At 40.6% G+C, this 17,264-nt stretch overlaps 1 protein-coding gene across 4 annotated transcripts in view; it reads right to left on the minus strand.

Annotated features, from left to right (window-relative positions):
- The window catches only part of GPM6B (glycoprotein M6B), a 191,276-nt gene that overhangs the window by 62,215 nt on the left and 111,797 nt on the right, over positions 1-17,264 (minus strand). For 2 of the 4 annotated variants that reach the window (XM_068268389.1, XM_068268390.1), the window contains exon 2: positions 3,789-3,902. The exons of the other annotated variants lie outside the window; for them this stretch is intronic. In XM_068268389.1, coding sequence (XP_068124490.1) covers positions 3,789-3,902 — 114 coding nt within the window. The remainder of the gene's footprint in view (positions 1-3,788; positions 3,903-17,264) is intronic. 4 annotated transcript variants of the gene reach the window in all.

Consider the following 17,264-nt stretch of genomic DNA (forward strand, 5'->3'; position numbering starts at 1 on the left):
GTTGAAATGCTACTTGGCCATCATTCTGATCCTCTTCTAACGCTTTATAAATCAGTGAGAAATGCGGATGGTCAGTGACATGCAAACAATTCTGTTTTGCATGCAAATAAATGCCGATTGTATGCAGCTTGGAAATGGGCTAATCAAATTAACTTCCTGTCAATTTTGGTCTGTTTCCAAAGCTGCATACAAGTTTAATTAAATCTGCATACAAGAATTATTTACATCTCATAGGCCATCTCTACTGAGAAGGAGCATGTTCAGATATTATGATGTCAGTTTCCACCACATTCATAGCTGTTTCAAGTGTGTAACTTCAACAATAACAGTCAAGCAATGGTATATGGAAGCAATATGGTAACCTTCACATTGCACTCCATTCAGGTTCTCTTTAATGATCGGAGTCATGAAAGACCGTCAGTCTACCAAAGGTCCCACTTTGCAACAACATCACACAAGACAGAAGAGCATATATAAAAGACAAACCCTAAAAGCATAAAACTTCACTATTATGCTACTTCTGTTTCTGGTCAAACAGGCAGCAAATGTAGTTCTGTACACCCTGGACAATTATTGTATAGCAGAATGAAACAGATTTAATATAAATTAGCTAATTGTTAAGGGAAGCCTTCATATTACGAGCACATAAATGTAATAGGATTACCCAAACCTTATTTAATCCAATGACTACAATTATGGTAAAAACCAGAGTGGAGATTCAAATTACTGCAAATTCTGATGCGTACGTTAACAACTGTTGTCAAAATGAAAGCCTTGAAGAAAAAATGTAAAAATCAAACAATTTTTCTTTTAAAAAATGGGTTTTGTTTTACAGTGATGTATAACAGACCTTTTGGTGAAGTTGTTCTAAACATTCAAAACCTTTGTAGATATTAAAGTGAAGTTCCACCTTCATTGAGATAAAAGCAATCCCTCCAGTTCAGCTTTACTATTAATAGCACATACTAGTTTAGAGTGCTTATCATGAATATTCAAATTCTCACCTACTCCACACTAATCTATAACAGACTGACACCTGGGAGCAGATGGTGAACCAGAACCGCTAGGAGTGTATGATACTTAGCACAACTAGGAGCATCAGAGCTTCCTTCCGGTCACTTAGCTTTGTAGATTAGCATCAATTCCTCCTGCACAATGCAGCCAATTTCTCCTACAGGAAGATGAACATTCCTGCGCCATCTGTACTAAGGATGGCCAATGAGATTCTTATAATGGAGTTTATGCAAAATGTATGCCAAATGTTATAGCTTGTATATGGACTAATCAAAAGCACCAACTGCTTCATTCGACTGGACAACTTTCAAACATTTATAGATTTAAAAAAAATAAGCATGCATTTGCATCAACTTGGAATGGTTAGCATCCTATTGAGCGCTCCAACTGAAAGCTAGTGACATACAAAGTATATATTCCAGAATAGAAAAGTAATGCAATTTAGAATTACAAATAATAATACAACAAAGGCATCAAATAGACGAATCTACACAAAAAAGTTCATAAAGCACAATGGAATATATAATAACGTGAATTTTTTGCTTGAAGTCAACTAAATCAAGTCATCTATAGGGAGGCAAGCCCACCACTACCTACCTTATTAAACGGTTTTTAGAATATATTAATCTTTTTGGCACCTCTTTTGAACTACTTTTGCATACTGTGTCTCCACCAGGGTGTGGCGTTCCCTTTCTTCAAATCTAGAGAGCGACTTCTTAACGTGAGTGGAGTCAGGTTCATATTCCCCACCTAACTATACAGTGGTTGCTCTTGTGGTAACCCACCCTTGTGAGTATTAATTGTTTGCAATTTGTTACATAGAACCTACTGGTACAACCACATTTCTTTGACACACAACACTATTGTGGTCTTTCGATTTCTTCCTTTTGTCTTTTTAGAAAACTTAGAATTACAGTTTGGTAAACTAACAGCTACCTGCAAGTTGAAATGCAAAGGTCATTTCTAATAAACATTAACTTAGCCATTAGCAAGAAGAGCTGCTCTACAAAGGTACCAGCACATAGAAGTATTGGCAATATAAGTGGATAGCGGTGATTATAAAGTGAGATCTGTTCCTCAGTCGTCTTATTGGCAAGCTAAGCAGATAGCTGTGATTAGAATAGGAGATCTGTTCCACGGCCGCCCTATTAGAAGTGCAGTTCCTGACAGTAGTGGTTTGCTTTTACACTCTGAGACAACTAGGTCTTCGGGTCCACGGCTAATACGCATTTATATATGGAAAATATGAAATTTCTGAAAGAATGTAATCCTTGATTTCTATCTCTATGTAAATTGCTTGTATTATTTTTATAGATAAAAAAAAAAAAAAATACATTTTCTAAATAAAAATGAATGAAACAGATGTACTGCCCATCAATTCATCCACATTGCTGTAGTATACCCAAGCAGCTTAGGGTGACCCAAGAAGGCAAACCACACTCCACATTGCTGTGTTTAAAGGGATACTGTAAGGGGGGGGGGGGGTCGGGGGAAAAGGAGTTGCACTTACCCAGGTCTTCTAATGGTCCCCCGCAGACATCCTGTGCCCGCTCAGCCACTCACCGATGCTCCGGCCCCGCCTCCGGTTCACTTCTGGAATTTCAGACTTTAAAGTCTGAAAACCACTGCGCCTGTGTTGCCGTGTCCTCGCCCCTGCTGATGTCACCAGGAGCGTACTGCGTAGTCCCAGTATGGTCTGTGCCTGCGCAGTACGCTCCTGGTGACATCAGCGGGAGCGAGGACACGGCAACGCAGGCGCAGTGATTTTCAGACTTTAAAGTCTGAAATTCCAGAGGTGAACCAGAGGCGGGGCTGGAGCATCGGTGAGTGGCTGTGCGGGCACAGGATGTCTGCGGGGGACCATTAGAAGCCTTGGGTAAGTTAAACTCATTTTCCCCCAACCCCCCTACAGTATCCTTTTAACACCTCTGCAGCCTTTGTGACAAAAGAAACTCCATGGCCCTTCTTCAATTCACTTTGGCCCCTATGCAATTAACTTTTTCTCCCAACCTTTCTCCTAGAAGATCATTTTTCATCTTCTATTTTTTAAAATACCTTTCCAGCACTATTCAACTGAAAAAGTACCAAGAAGTAGGTGAAAAAGTTCTATCAAAACCATTTGAGTATTTTCTTGCTTTCTGGTGGCTCAAAAAGCATTTTATTGACAATTTTAAGAACATCACCTAGGAGAAAAAGTTAATTGCATATGGACCTTTTTCTCAAAAGTGTTCTTGTAGCTGATACTTCTTACACCTTATCAATAAAATGCCTTGTAAGCCACCAGCAACAAAAACAAACAAAAATAATGCTGACCGTGGCTGTGGGAAGTGCCTTGGTTATATATTGGGCTGCAGCAGATCACCAGTCATAGTTAACTATGTGTGGGCTCATAATGTTAACAGCTTCTAGTATTACCATTCATGTAAAAAAATTTCTCTGTACTGTATACTTTAAATTGGAACATAACCTGCCAACTACCAGTATATTTTAGTGTTTACCATGTCTATCAAAATGATATGACCTTTGTAAAGAACAGCGGCTAATTTAGCATTTGTCACTAGTCTGTTGAAGATGACATTTTTATGGTCTTCATCACGCATATAAAACCATGACTGTGGCTTAATTACAACAGGAAAGAAAAGATCATATTTAATTTACACAAGAAGCAATCATCTGCCAGCCACAATGCAACGTGTCATTTGGACAATGAAAAGTGATAAGCATTGGCTATTAACTACTGCACTCCATTTTCACTCAGAATCTATCCCATTTACCTCCAGTCCCCAAGGGACTCATACTGCCGCTCATTGCTGGCACTTGCTGTGGCCTTGAACTCCCGTACATCCAGTGGTACCTGCCAATTTCCATTTCTGGTCTGCTGCTGTTCACTGCCAATTTTAGGTGGTAAAAAGTCAGTGTTCTCCTGCATATGATTTGCAATTATTTCCACACATTTCATTTGTTTAAGCAAGGTGATTTAATTCTAGCTAGTTACCACTATCTACTATCCTATATTCCTAGAGGTAAGATGATCTACAGGAGATGGGTTAATATAGCAGAATGATGGAGTGATAACCAAGATCTGTTAATATTGGTTAGGAAATGACCAGAGATGCTCCAGAGAGTGAAGAAGAGAACATACAAATTAGAAAACGCAAACAAATAAGGTGGTTTTGCAATGATTGCAGTAAATTTAGCACGAGAACTTCACCCGCATCGGTCGAGGTAAAAATGCCACCACACACCAATAGAAACATTGAAACTAATGAAAACATATTCCAAAACTAGGCCCTCTGGATCAAGGTTTCTTTTTCACAACCAAATGTTATCGCATGGCGTGGGATGAGTGCTGTAGGGAGCCATGGGCACTATGGATATTTCTTATCACTTTGTGCTGCATCGAGCAGCACAGCAGCATCTAGGTCAGGCATGGGCAAACTTGGCCCTCCAGGTGTTACGGAACAACAAGTCCCACAATGCATTTGCCTTTATGAGTCATGACTGTGGCTGTCAGACTCCTGCAATGCATTGTGGGACTTGTAGTTCCGCAACAGCTGGAGGGCCAAGTTTGCCCATGCCTAATCTAGGTAAACGACCATCAGGCAGATAGTGATCCTTTACCTAATCTAAGGCCATGTGAAATAATATATGGTGGCCTCGAGCAGGTTAAGTGGGGCAACCAATTATAGTGAACCCAAGGCCAAGTTTTCAGAAGATACACCAGCAGCTCAGTTGATTGTTGAGAAGGGAACAGTACAAAGTTTTGAAAAATGGCTGGAATTCAAAGCTTTTTGTGAAAATATGTGCCCTGACAGAACTGTAAGGAAGCATACTTTAATGCCCCTTTCACACTTGCACATTTTTGGTGTTACTTTTGAGACAATTCATACCTGCTGCAGTGTGATGCGCTGGAAGCATCACATCTGACGCAAAAGCAACAGCTCGTTACCGGGCAACATTGGCAGTGAAGCAAGTTGAACGAAAGTCATTTAAGTCAATGGCGGCTCTCGTATTTTACATTTTTTGTGTTCACATTGCAGTGCGCATGTGCGTAAGCATATTTTAAATACACTTCTGTGCAATTCTTATTTTGGCCAACGGAAGTTATGTCTTCAGATTCTCTTCATTAGTTATAGAGAGGATCTGAAGACATAACAAAAGTTGTTTAGGTGATACCTTTCATGACTGTGTACAAGATTTTTCTGCAAGCTTTCAAAACTTTAAGTTTCTTCTTCAGGCATTTTTCAGAATTGGCTCAAAATCATACTAATTCCAAGCTGCATAAAATAAACAAAATTTGCATCAACTCATAATTACTAGCATGTCATTGACCACATCTACCTAGAAGCACACAATTATTAGTATAATGTTACTTCCATTCCCAGACACACTTTTACTCCCCACAAATAGTCTCACTGGAGGAAATGGAATCAAAGTCAGACAGCTAACCACTTGGTCCGCCACGCTGACAATCAGTTTATAATCACTAATGTATATAGTGGTGTTTCAGCTTATGTAATTTATAGATTCTACAATGTCCATAGACGCAAGAAAGGTGCACGCACCCCCACCATTCGTGTTGCCCATAAAGACTGAGCTCAATCTTGATGGCGGCACGGAGGTTAACAAGCACCACAGACACATCGCTATGGTATAGTAGAGCAACTTGTAACTTCGATATGGAGAGGGACGACAGCGTGTCACATGATGGATCTGCGTTCGGAAAGTTGGAGGTAAGGAAGGGAATAATGCTCTCAGAGGTTGCTGGCAGCTCAGGGAACAATTGTACACATGCGCGATTCTTGGCCAAGGGTAGACACGAATAGCCGCCTTGGCTGAGTTCCATCTAGCATGCAGACCTAGTTTATTTTCACAAGATAGCCAGCAGAACTAGAAACAACTCAGGGGCCATGGGAAGTGTAGTCCTGATAGCACCAGTGACCTCTCAAATAGCCATGCTGCTAGGATAGTGCAGTGGGGTTACAGTGATTATGGCAATAAAATAAATTAAAAAAACGATTAAAAAAGGTATCTGCCAGATGTATTTTTTTCCTGTGTAATGTAAATTTGCTTGTGTTAAAAAAAATCACTGGGGTGAAATTGTTGCTATGTGATCTCTCTGGGCAGCTGCTATTCACATTTTACAATCGGCGGTCCTTCCTCATGAATCTCTAATACAAGTTCTATTATAGCCGGTTTCAATCACAAAACCTATACATTTTTTTTTCTTCTCTATTACAGTCTGCTCTAAAGTAGGACTGACAACTAGGCGACAAACTGGCTTTGAAAGTTCAGTAACAATTTAAAGCAGGAGTCTGCCCTGTCCTGGGGCCAAAGCTGGCTCTCACAACTCATGCATTGACAGTTCATCAGATGAAGAAACAATTTTGTCTATGTCATGTGCTCCTCCTCCATCAAATCTCATTAATGTGGTCTCTGTCTACCAACAACATGAAGCTTATAGCAGAGAAAGGCCAATCCAGCTTACCACAATTGTTGTAGATTTTCTTCAAAAGCAGATTTTATCACCATATCTATGCAAAACATCTTTGATTTAGCTGTAAACACTGCCTTAATAGCATACCTAAATACATTTTCTTTCACTTGGTCTCACCTCTGCCATGTTGTACAAACCTACATAATATAGGTACCAATACACCTTGCCATCAAACTGTAGTCTGTCATTTCTGTGCCATGGTAGCTGCCATCTTGCTCATTGCAAATTCAGAAAATGACATTACCTGCCTCTTACACTCTTCAGACTGTAAATATTTAAATGTATGCTTGTAATGCTAGGTACACACTGAGAATTTCTGGCAGATTTACTGTCAGATCGATTATTTCCAACATGTCCGATCTGATTTCAGATCATTTTCCGACTTCGATCGATCATCGATCGGAAAACGATCTGAAATCAGATCGGACATGTTGGAAATAATCGATCTGACAGTAAATCTGCCAAAACATCTCAGTGTGTACCTAGCATAAGAGCCCCTGAAATAACATTTATGCGCAAGGATATAACCAAGGGAGCATACACAAGGCCATTAATGGCAATCAAAGAAATAAGCTCACATTAATATCTTTGGATACAGGATATAGAGAGAGGGAGTTTTAGACTATTAAGCTGAGAGAAGAAACACACACACACACACACACACACACACACACAGATCATCAGAAAGATTACCTTACCTTAGTTCACCCAAACATCACTCTTAAATAGGAGGATAGAACTGCAGTATTATATGAGAGTCCCCCCGCTGAGAGTCAATGAGAACAATGAAAGCAAACTGCAGGGAAAAAAAAAAAAACGTCCCAAATAATGCAAGCCACACAAGTAAGCTGCTCTTGACCGTTATCACCACCTACTTCTGTAGTTAGCTGCATTCATTACTTTCTATCCGAAAAGCAGGCCTCTCTTTTCCTGTGACAAACACAAGACATTTTCTCACGCCATATGCAGATGGCATTGCAAACTGTGAGGCAGTTTGAAATACTACTTAAACTCAAGTTCCTTACTGCTGTTCATGGTTTTCCACACCCCTTACATAGCGATGAAGAGTTTGTTCTACACGCAGGGGTCTCAAACTCGCGGCCCACGGGCCATTTGCGGCCCTCGATACAATATTTTGTGGCCCGTGCCGGCAAAAGCTTCCTTGTAGTTCGCTTCAGTGCTCCCAAGTAATCCGCCGCATCCCCGCCGCTAAACGCGAGCTGCAGAGAGCCCCCAAATCGCCCAGGGGGCAAACCGCCGGCATTTCCTGGAAGGGGCAGATCTTTCATCTTTGCCCCTCCTGACGTCAATCGCGGCGCATCGCCGCCTCTGCCCGCCCCTCTCACTCTTCCTTCACAGAGAGGGGCGGGGAGAGGCGACGATGCGCCGCGATTGACGTCAGGAGGGGCAGAGCAGAAGCTGAAAGTTCTGTCCCTTCCAGGAAATGTCGGCGGATTGCCTCCTGGGCGATTTGGGGGCTCTGCAGCCCTCGTTTAGCGTCGGGGACACGGCGAATTACTTGTAATGGGAGCACTGAAGCGAACTATAAGGTAAAATAGGCAATATAGTTCGCTTCAGTGTGAATTGGATTTTGAAATAAAAAGCAATGCGGGGGGGGGGGGGGGGAAGCTGCTGATTGACTTTTTTTGTGAAATCCCTTGAGCGGCCCAGCCTCATCCTGACTTTACCTCCTGCGGCCCCCAGGTAAATGGAGTTTGAGACCCCTGTTCTACAGAATGAGAAGCCAAACTATAGAGACATACGTATCAGAAATACAGCTCCTTGTGAAATGAAAGAATGTTTCTTAATGTGTTTGCAACTCCACATCTTGTATCCATGTCTAACTTTTCCATCCTACAAAACTAGGAATGTGTTAGGCTTGCTGCATAAACATGTCAGTGGTAGAGATTAATGATTTCTTTGGTGACTGCTGGTGTCCACACTCATTGGGACACTAAGGGAAAATATGGAAAAAACGAAAGGAAAAACATGCTATAATGAAACAGATGTGGACACCCCTTTACTTCTACACTAGTATCACCACTGGAATTACTCCAACATTGAGTCCAGCTATACAATGTAAAAGCAGACAATAAAAGTAGTACTTTGGATGCTGCCTGCGGCTTTTGTTAAAATGACAATGTACCTTTTCCAACTGGTTATCCTGTGTCTGTTCTCTATGCAGCAACTGGTACCTTACGGTCATGAAGTTTATCTGTTCTAGGCCAGTGCCTACATTTTTTATTACACGTATACTATGACATCTGATTAACGCTTCAAACCCTTAGTCAAATTAAGTGCAAAACAGAATTGTTTGCAATAATTCAAGTTGGAGTAAGCATTTGAGGAGTCCCATAGTGCATCATTGCTGAATATGCAACTAATCTCTGTTGTCCCTGAAAGTCAAACACCTCCAGAACTGCTGGAATTCAATGATGTGTCAGCTTGTCTATATTGTATAGAGCCAAACTGATGCTACATACACACTTGAGATAAAAATCTTTGGAAAAGGCAAGATCACAGACCCTTCCATGTAGTATGAGAACCATACTCTACACAGTGTATTATATTGAGCTGAACTACCCATCAGATAAAAATCTTTGCAAGATGCTGTACACATTCAAAATATCAGTATCTGCAAAAGATCTGTTCCTGCAAAATATCCATTCCTGCAAAATGCATTCATAGTCTATGATATCTGCAGATCCTCATACAGACCTTGTTTAACAGACATTCATCTGCATATCTGACAATCATCTGCAGATCTGAAAATCCATCCTGGTGGATCTGATCTGCAGATGAATGTCTGTTAAACAAGGTGTGTATGAGGATCTGCAGATATAGACTATGAATGCATTTTGCAGGAATGGATCTTTTTCAGGAACAGATCTTTTGCAGATACTGATCTTTTGAATGTGTACAGCATCTTTGTAAGCAGCATCTTGCAAAGATTTTTATCTGATGGGGAGTTCAGTTCAATAGAATAGACTGTGTAGAGTATGGCTCTCATACTACATGGAAGGGGGTAAAATTTGTCCGTGATCTTGCCTTTTCCAAAGACTTATCTCAAGTGTGTATGTAGCATCATACAACATGCGCACACAGACTGTTTCGGATTGGTTGAACCTCATCAGTGCATGGCATGGATTAATATTGCACTATGGGTAGAATTTGGGAAAAAAAATTCCAGATTGCCCAGAAAGCTCATGGTGAACCAGAACAACTGTCAAATGAATTGCCATAGTATGATGATGTATTCTTTAAGATGAAGAGTTGATGATTAGGGATTAAGCAAATATATTTAGTATTGGGCTTTCGGGTGCAATATATGGATATAAATATATAACCAGGTTAAACAAAAATTACTTTTTTTTTTTTTTTAAACATGCGCTGAAACTTCATGAGATACTATAAATCTATATTTTGTTAAATAAAATACTAGGCGTAACCCAAAAATTGAATGACTGTAGGAGACAGCAACCAGGGGTAGGGGATAGGAAGGTGTCTAAGGTTTTTATTTTTGTTAATATTAAGGCAGACACAAGGACAAAGTAGGCGGTTTTATACCACTGAATATGTGAAATACCAAGGATCAAAATTGTAAAGAAACTGAAATTATATGTTTAGCTATGGTTGTATAATTACCTTTTTTTTTTTTTTTTTTTTTTTTTTTTACAAAAAGACAAAAACCCCTTATTTTCAGTAGGCCGTCGCAAGAGTGACCATTAGCAAGAACTTTTTTTATTCTCATAATGACTGTCCTGGAATGGTTAAGTACATTACCATGGATCAAACTTATTAAACGTATAGAAATATAAAATTGATCATGCACAGATGCAATTACATTAAAATATGTATGTTTTTATGAAGCAAACACCACCAACCATGAACTTGAGATAAACTCATGAACCCACACACTAGAAATTTTAAAGGAAAGTTACCTGCTAGTAATGTGATAGGGCCCTTTAGGCCTCTTTCATATGGGCAGTTGGCTATGTTGCGTCCTCTGCATGTCGGCTGCTCTAGTGCACAAGCACTTAGCACAGGCAGTGGGGTGGTGTATGAGATGTTCATGTATACTTAGCTGTAATGACGTGTGTAGGTACAAATGCCGCCACTCAGCTGCAGCCAGAATGTGCTGGACGGCAGATTGAAGGCTGAATTGAAGGACACACTCACACAATGTTCAGCAGTCTGTGTGAAACAGGTCTTATAAAAATAAGACTCTTGTAGCCCAGATGTCGTGCTGACATGATGATCTTGTAGTGGATTGTTGTAATCCTAACATATGGTGAAGCTGCATACTATGTTGCTGTACTGCCTTAGCATTACTCCCTATGGTCACGATTTCTTCTCTCCAGAAGCCTACCTGAATCTGGCTGAACTTCTTAGTACTCTAATCTAGCCACACCACCTCCCACATCCGCAACACACAATCAATGTAGAAACCAGGCAGCAGTCTTTAGAGTTAGGAGTACAGAAGCCAGGAGATGGGCCCATTGTCAGTATTTTGCCTGATTTTGGAGACCTTAAAGGCTTAAGACAACCCAGTTTGTGACAGTAGGTCACATTTCAAAATATCCAGCTTCCTGTGGGAGCAAAGGAGCCAGAAAAGCTCAGCAGTCCAAACCGTTACCCAGAATGAGGCCTGCAAAGACATCCTGTCCCAGACAGAGAAGGCCAGTCTGCAAAAGATTCACATATTTGTTTGAACATAAGACTAAAAGCCAGTGGTCATGAGACACAGACTGGGCTCCAGGAGATCGAAGATCCTCACATGCTCCATCACTTCCTGCACTGCCTTTAGGAGCTGACATAGCCCATGACGTTACTCCTAGTGATGAGCAAAAAGGTCTCAAAATGCCAATCTCCACTGATGAAGAGGATAATTAAAATGAGCCAATCAAAACCTCTAGCTGCTGCTGGCTAATCACATAGCCAACTGATCGGCAGTTACTGACAACTCTTTTTCTCATCCAGGATCATAGGCTAAAGCTGGCCACTAACAGTCCAATTTCTAGCGAAAAATCGTTCGAGCGATCAGAAATTCTGATTGGATGAAAAATCGTTCACTACACCATCAACGAACCAATCATTGCTTCCTATCTATCATGACCACCAAGAAAATCCAAATTTTCGTCCGACGAAAATTTATTCGAGCGACATTTTTATCACTCGTTCATAATTGATTGTGTCCACCAATGGAGATTATTTACAACCAATCCGATCAGAATTTCTGATCGCTCGAACGATTTTTCGCTAGAAATTGGACCGTTAGTGGCCAGCTTAAAGAGACTCTGTAACAACAAAAACCTCCCCTGGGGGGTACTCACCTCGGGTGGGGGAAGCCTCAGGATCCTAATGAGGCTTCCCACGCCGTCCTCTGTCCCACGGGGGTCTCGCCGCAGCCCTCCGAACAGCCGGCGACTGTGCCGACTGTCAGTTTAATATTTACCTTTGCTGGCTCCAGCGGGGGAGCTGTGGCGACTTTCGGCACGGAAATAGACGGAAATACCCGATCTCCGTCGGGTCCGCTCTACTGCGCAGGCGCCAGAAACTTGCGCCTGCGCAGTAGAGCAGACCCGACGGCGATCGGGTATTTCCGCCTACTTCGGCGCCAAGAGGCATCAGAGCGCCTGCGCAGGAGCCAGGAAGGTAAATATTGCGTCACGGCTGTACGGAGGGCTACAGCGAGACCCCCGAGGGACACAGGACGGCGTGGGAAGCCTCATTAGGATCCTGAGGCTTCCCCCACCCGAGGTGAGTACCCCCCAGGGGCCGTTTTGTCGTTACAGTTCCTCTTTAAGGCTGGTTTACACTAAATCAGTTGCTGTTCGCTGTAACACAAAGGACAACTGATGAGAAGGTACTTTCCATGTTTCCCTATGTTACAATGAATATATGTAAACTGACTTTTAGGGAAACAAGGGAAATTCTCACATCGATTGGGAAGCAAGGTACAGCGGGTTTTTTCCCCCTCCTTGGAAATGGGTTTTAAGTGAATAAGAATTACATAAAGCAGAAATCTAATAAACAGTTCAAAGTCTCTATAGTTCTTTTATTTAATCCCTTTGGTTTTTAATTAAGTTCCATTTAGTAACGAAAAAAAAAGGAAAATAAGTAGGGTATTTTTTCTAGTGCTTGGCTCTCACTGAAATTTTGTTGCAGAGATTAGAGAGCTGTTTGGCCTTATACACAGATATCATTCATGAAACAAGGACTCATTTTCCCAGTGCCTCAGTAAAGGCTTGGACAGCATCAAAGCTTTGGTCTGGACTTGCTATACGAAAAGCATCAAACAATCCTGCTGGAATATTGGGACATACAGAGACTTCTGTTGTTTTTGGCAATAAACTTTCACATTGACCGATCCTCAGGAAACATTCACTTTCAAATGTATTATAATACGGAAAACACTTTGAAGTAAGACTGTCTCATTATTCAGTAGAGGAAATATATTTACAGTGAAATTAAATCACTTGAGCACATTTCTTTCTGTATGTGAAAAGGATTTTAACATTTTTCATTCAGAATAGGAAATTTAAGGAACAGTCTACCTAACATATCCAATTGTTAAAGATAGGGCATTCCTAAAAGTACACAAATTTTAACATCAAACTGTAGACTTAATTTGTTGGGAGGGAGGTGGAGCATGATAAAACCCAAATACTAAAAAGAAATAATGTTTTAGGGCCCTTCACCAGCAATCACTAATCACAAATGCCAGCGATTGCGAATTTTCATTAATTTTTCTACGCAATTGTGATTTTACATACGCAATGCATTTGCATTGCAAACATCGCTCCAGAAAGCAATTGCGCTTTGAAAAAAATCAAATTGCAGTAGTGGAAAATACCTACCGCGATTCCTGTGTTAAAGTAGCAATCTTAAAGTCCACTGCGCTCTCACACCAGGAACCGAAAAACAAACGACACATTGCGTAATTCTGTTTCAACAGTCAATACACTTCAAATCCGTTGCACTTGGTTCACACTGCACGGTTTTGAAGTGTATTGACTGTTGAAACAGGATTACGCGATGTGTAGTTTGTTTTTAAGTTTCTGGTGTGAGAGCGCAGTGGACTTTACGATTATCAATCTACTAGATGGAAATTCCCACAGCGAACTCACAGTACGTTTTATGAAAAAAGTATTGGTGTATTTAAGGACTGTATATGTGTAAGAGGTGGCGCAGCCTGGTGTGTTGTATAAAGTAGCAATCCTAGCGATAAAAAAAAAAAAAAAAAAAAAAAAATAAAAAAAAAAAATCGCTAGTGTTTTGTGATTTTGCCTGCAGTGGAAAAGGGCCCTTACACTGTAAGATACAGTGTATAGGAGAGCATTTCAAGTTCAGTGATCGGATACATACTATGCAGTGAAACAAACTTATCTTAGTGGTTTGCTTTTAGAATGGTTTTCCTTAGGGCCCTTTTACACTTTATCAGTTGCTCTCAGTTATAACTGAAAGAAAACTGATTTTCAAAGTAAAGCCCATGTTTTCCTATGGCCTCTTTTAAACTTAACGCGTTTTAACTGAAATCTTCCTCCCAATGCACTGCTATGGAAAAACCGCGTACCAACGCACACTAACGCACACCAACTGATTAAGTGTAAACGGGCTTAGTTTAACTTCCCTTTCACGAAAAATAAAAAATAAAAATACATTTCCTTCAAGGCAACATGTGCATTGTAGAGATTTTAGGAAACCTTTCTATTTGCTTGCACCCTTATCACACACACTTTGCTGTAAGTTTAGTGGTGCACTGATTTACTGAAGTAAATTATAACTGGGTTTGGTGTAGTTGCACATGAGCTGGGAGCAGACATTTAGTTAACTAAATATAGTACACTGATGTAGTAAACCTCTGGATATAGTAAACTCAGTCCTCAGAAAATATGCCTGTATAAATAAACACTGTATGACTACTTCTAGTACTGATACAGTAAACTTCAAGGAACCAGGAAAAGTAGTTTACTATAACGGGATTCTACTGTATTATCTAACAGCTCTGTGGTAGTGATGACCAATGTCCAGTAACGTTTGTTGTCATATTTAAAGAGAACCTGTACTGAGTAAAAATATTGAAAATAAACACGTGAGGTAACTTCAAATGAACATTACATAGTTACCTTGCCATCAGTTCCTCTCAGAAGCTCACCATTTTCTTCTGACAATAATCCCTTTCAGTTCTGACAATATTTTGTCAGATCTGAAATATATCAGTTGCGGTCAGTAAAATATCAGTTGCTGTCAGCTATAGCGGAGAGGAAAACTGATGTACCAGGTAATGTTCATGTTTCCCTATGGCTCAAGTGGGCGATGTTACAGTTTAACTGTGTGCTGACCAGAAAACGGTTATGGGTAATGGCCATTTTCAAAATGGAGGATGGAAAATTCCCTTGATCATTGTAAACAAACAGGACGCGGGACAGGAGAAAGACACTGAGGAGTAGACTACAGGGAAGGCAAGTATGACTTGTGTATGCCTATTTTGACTTAATTTTCAGTTCAGGTTTTCTTTAAGAGTGCCAGTTTCTGACCAACTTCTATATTTTATATGGACTTATTTGATAATTTCTCTTCACCAAGATCAGTTTCAACAGAACATTTTTTTGGTTCATCAAGTTCTTAAAGACCACCCGAGGTGGGTTTGTGAACTCATATTAGGAGACAGAGGCATATTGTGTGTACTGTGACAAGCCTCTGCGTCCTTCTATAGCGCCTCTAGCCCCCCCTGCACTCTGCTGTCCCCCCTTATAAAAAGAGTCAGGCTAGCGATACGCAGATTGTCGTTAGCCTTGTATTTACTTTCAGGCTGCCACTCACCGCCACTCCCCCGCCTCCTGTATAGCGCAGCTCCCTACCTGTGTCCCTTCCCTCCTCTTTAAGCTTCCTCCAATTGGCTTACAGAGGCGGGGAGAGAAGGGCACAGAGGCTGGTCACAGTACACAAAATATGCCTGTGTCCTAATATGATTTCACACACCCACCTTGGGTTCTTTTTAAGTGCCTTCAGCAAATCATGTTTTTTAGAAATCCACTCAGTAATTCATGATTAATTCAGAAAATTACCTGCATGTAAAATGCATGAAAAAAGTAACAAGTAAAGTGATAACTGTCTTTTAGTCTTTGGTGGAAACAGTGTGAGGCCTCTTGCACACTGCAACCGATTCCGATTCAGATTCCGCTTTTTAATCAGTTTTTACTTCCGATTCAGATTTACATTTGCAGTTTGCTCCCTGCACACTGCAAATCGGAATCTGAATCGGATGTAAAAACTGATTAAAAAGCGGAATCTGAATCTGAATCGGTTGCAGTGTGCAAGAGGCCTGAACCAGCTGACAACTTGTGATAGCCCTTAGAGACTTGCTGAAAATTCTGCACAGTAGGTTGAGCCTCCACCCTCTTCAATGGTTTCTTCCTATGATCATGTGGGGTACATAAATTATTCTAGCCCCCGCCCTGGTATTTCTCACTTAAAATCCATGGTTACTGGCCTATTCAGTCAGGCTTGGTGCACATCGAGCTTCTGCATAGCATGAGCTAGTTGGGTGTAATCTCTCACAAAAGACTATGGCCAATATAGCCCAAGTCATGATACAAACTAACAGCACCAAATTTCACAACCTCCACGTATCTGAGAATCTTCAACCACTTCTCCATAACCCAGCCAGCTGCCGGCCACAAATGCTGTTCGGCTGCAATTAGCTGCTTGTGGAAAAGAAGCCTTAGTGGGCTATCTCACAATCTACCTACCTTGGGCTTCCAACACATTTTACTGTAGCTCATTCGGGTAGTTCTATTCTAAAATTTGGTTACTAACTTCAACCAATTAATAGGAAGCTAATCCCCTGCAATGTGGATACCGTATGCCCAAACTGTGCTGGTGAAAGGTTCTAAACCTTAGTGATAAATAGAAGTAAAAAAAAAAAAGACATCAATTGATGCAAGTTTTCTGGCACAAAGAAAAGTGTATATAGATTGTAGTACTGATTTAACTGCCAAATCTAACCATTATTTAGGTGTGTCTGGCTATACATGGTCTCTGACCAAAGTATTAAAAACCATCACATAACTGCTTCACCATACTGAACAGGAAGATGAAAGAGTGGGCGGAGGTAACCACCCAAACCCTGCGTTCTACCATGCTACCCCATATGTGATACAACACAACATCTCTCAAACGGAACAATTTCTGTCATTCTAATGTAGCTGAAATAACTTTCTCGGATAAATGGCTGACAAAAACTTTCACAAGCTGGTGTCCAATCATCTGTGTCTGAAAACAGAAGTCACCAAAAAAAGTAAATTTTCGAAAGAAAAAAAAAAAACTGTACCATGACCATCTGTAAATGCTTCAACCAGTAGATGTTGCAGTGCTTTGCATCTTACAAAGAACATCAGGCAGGCATTAGCTATATTTTGAAGCAGATGCACATCTAGATCAAGAGGAACGATGCCCATCTACAAACCACATGACTGTCATGCATCCTTATTAAAAAAAAAAACCTCATTGCTCCACCATCTGAAATGAATGCTGCTATTCTATGAACAGCTTGCTGCTGCTCAAAAATAGGTTTTCTGTATGTTACATTTTGCTGTTAAACCTAAAGAAATAGAAGCTCAACCCAATGCCAACTTCTGAACTATAACATATTTCAGACATTTTACAATGGATTTCTACCAGCAATAACAAATTAATATATTATAAAGCAACATAAGATATAACCAAAAAGCAGGCCAAATGCTTAGCC

This window comes from Hyperolius riggenbachi, chromosome 2 (genome assembly GCF_040937935.1).
Source record: "Hyperolius riggenbachi isolate aHypRig1 chromosome 2, aHypRig1.pri, whole genome shotgun sequence".
Lineage (NCBI taxonomy): Eukaryota > Metazoa > Chordata > Amphibia > Anura > Hyperoliidae > Hyperolius > Hyperolius riggenbachi.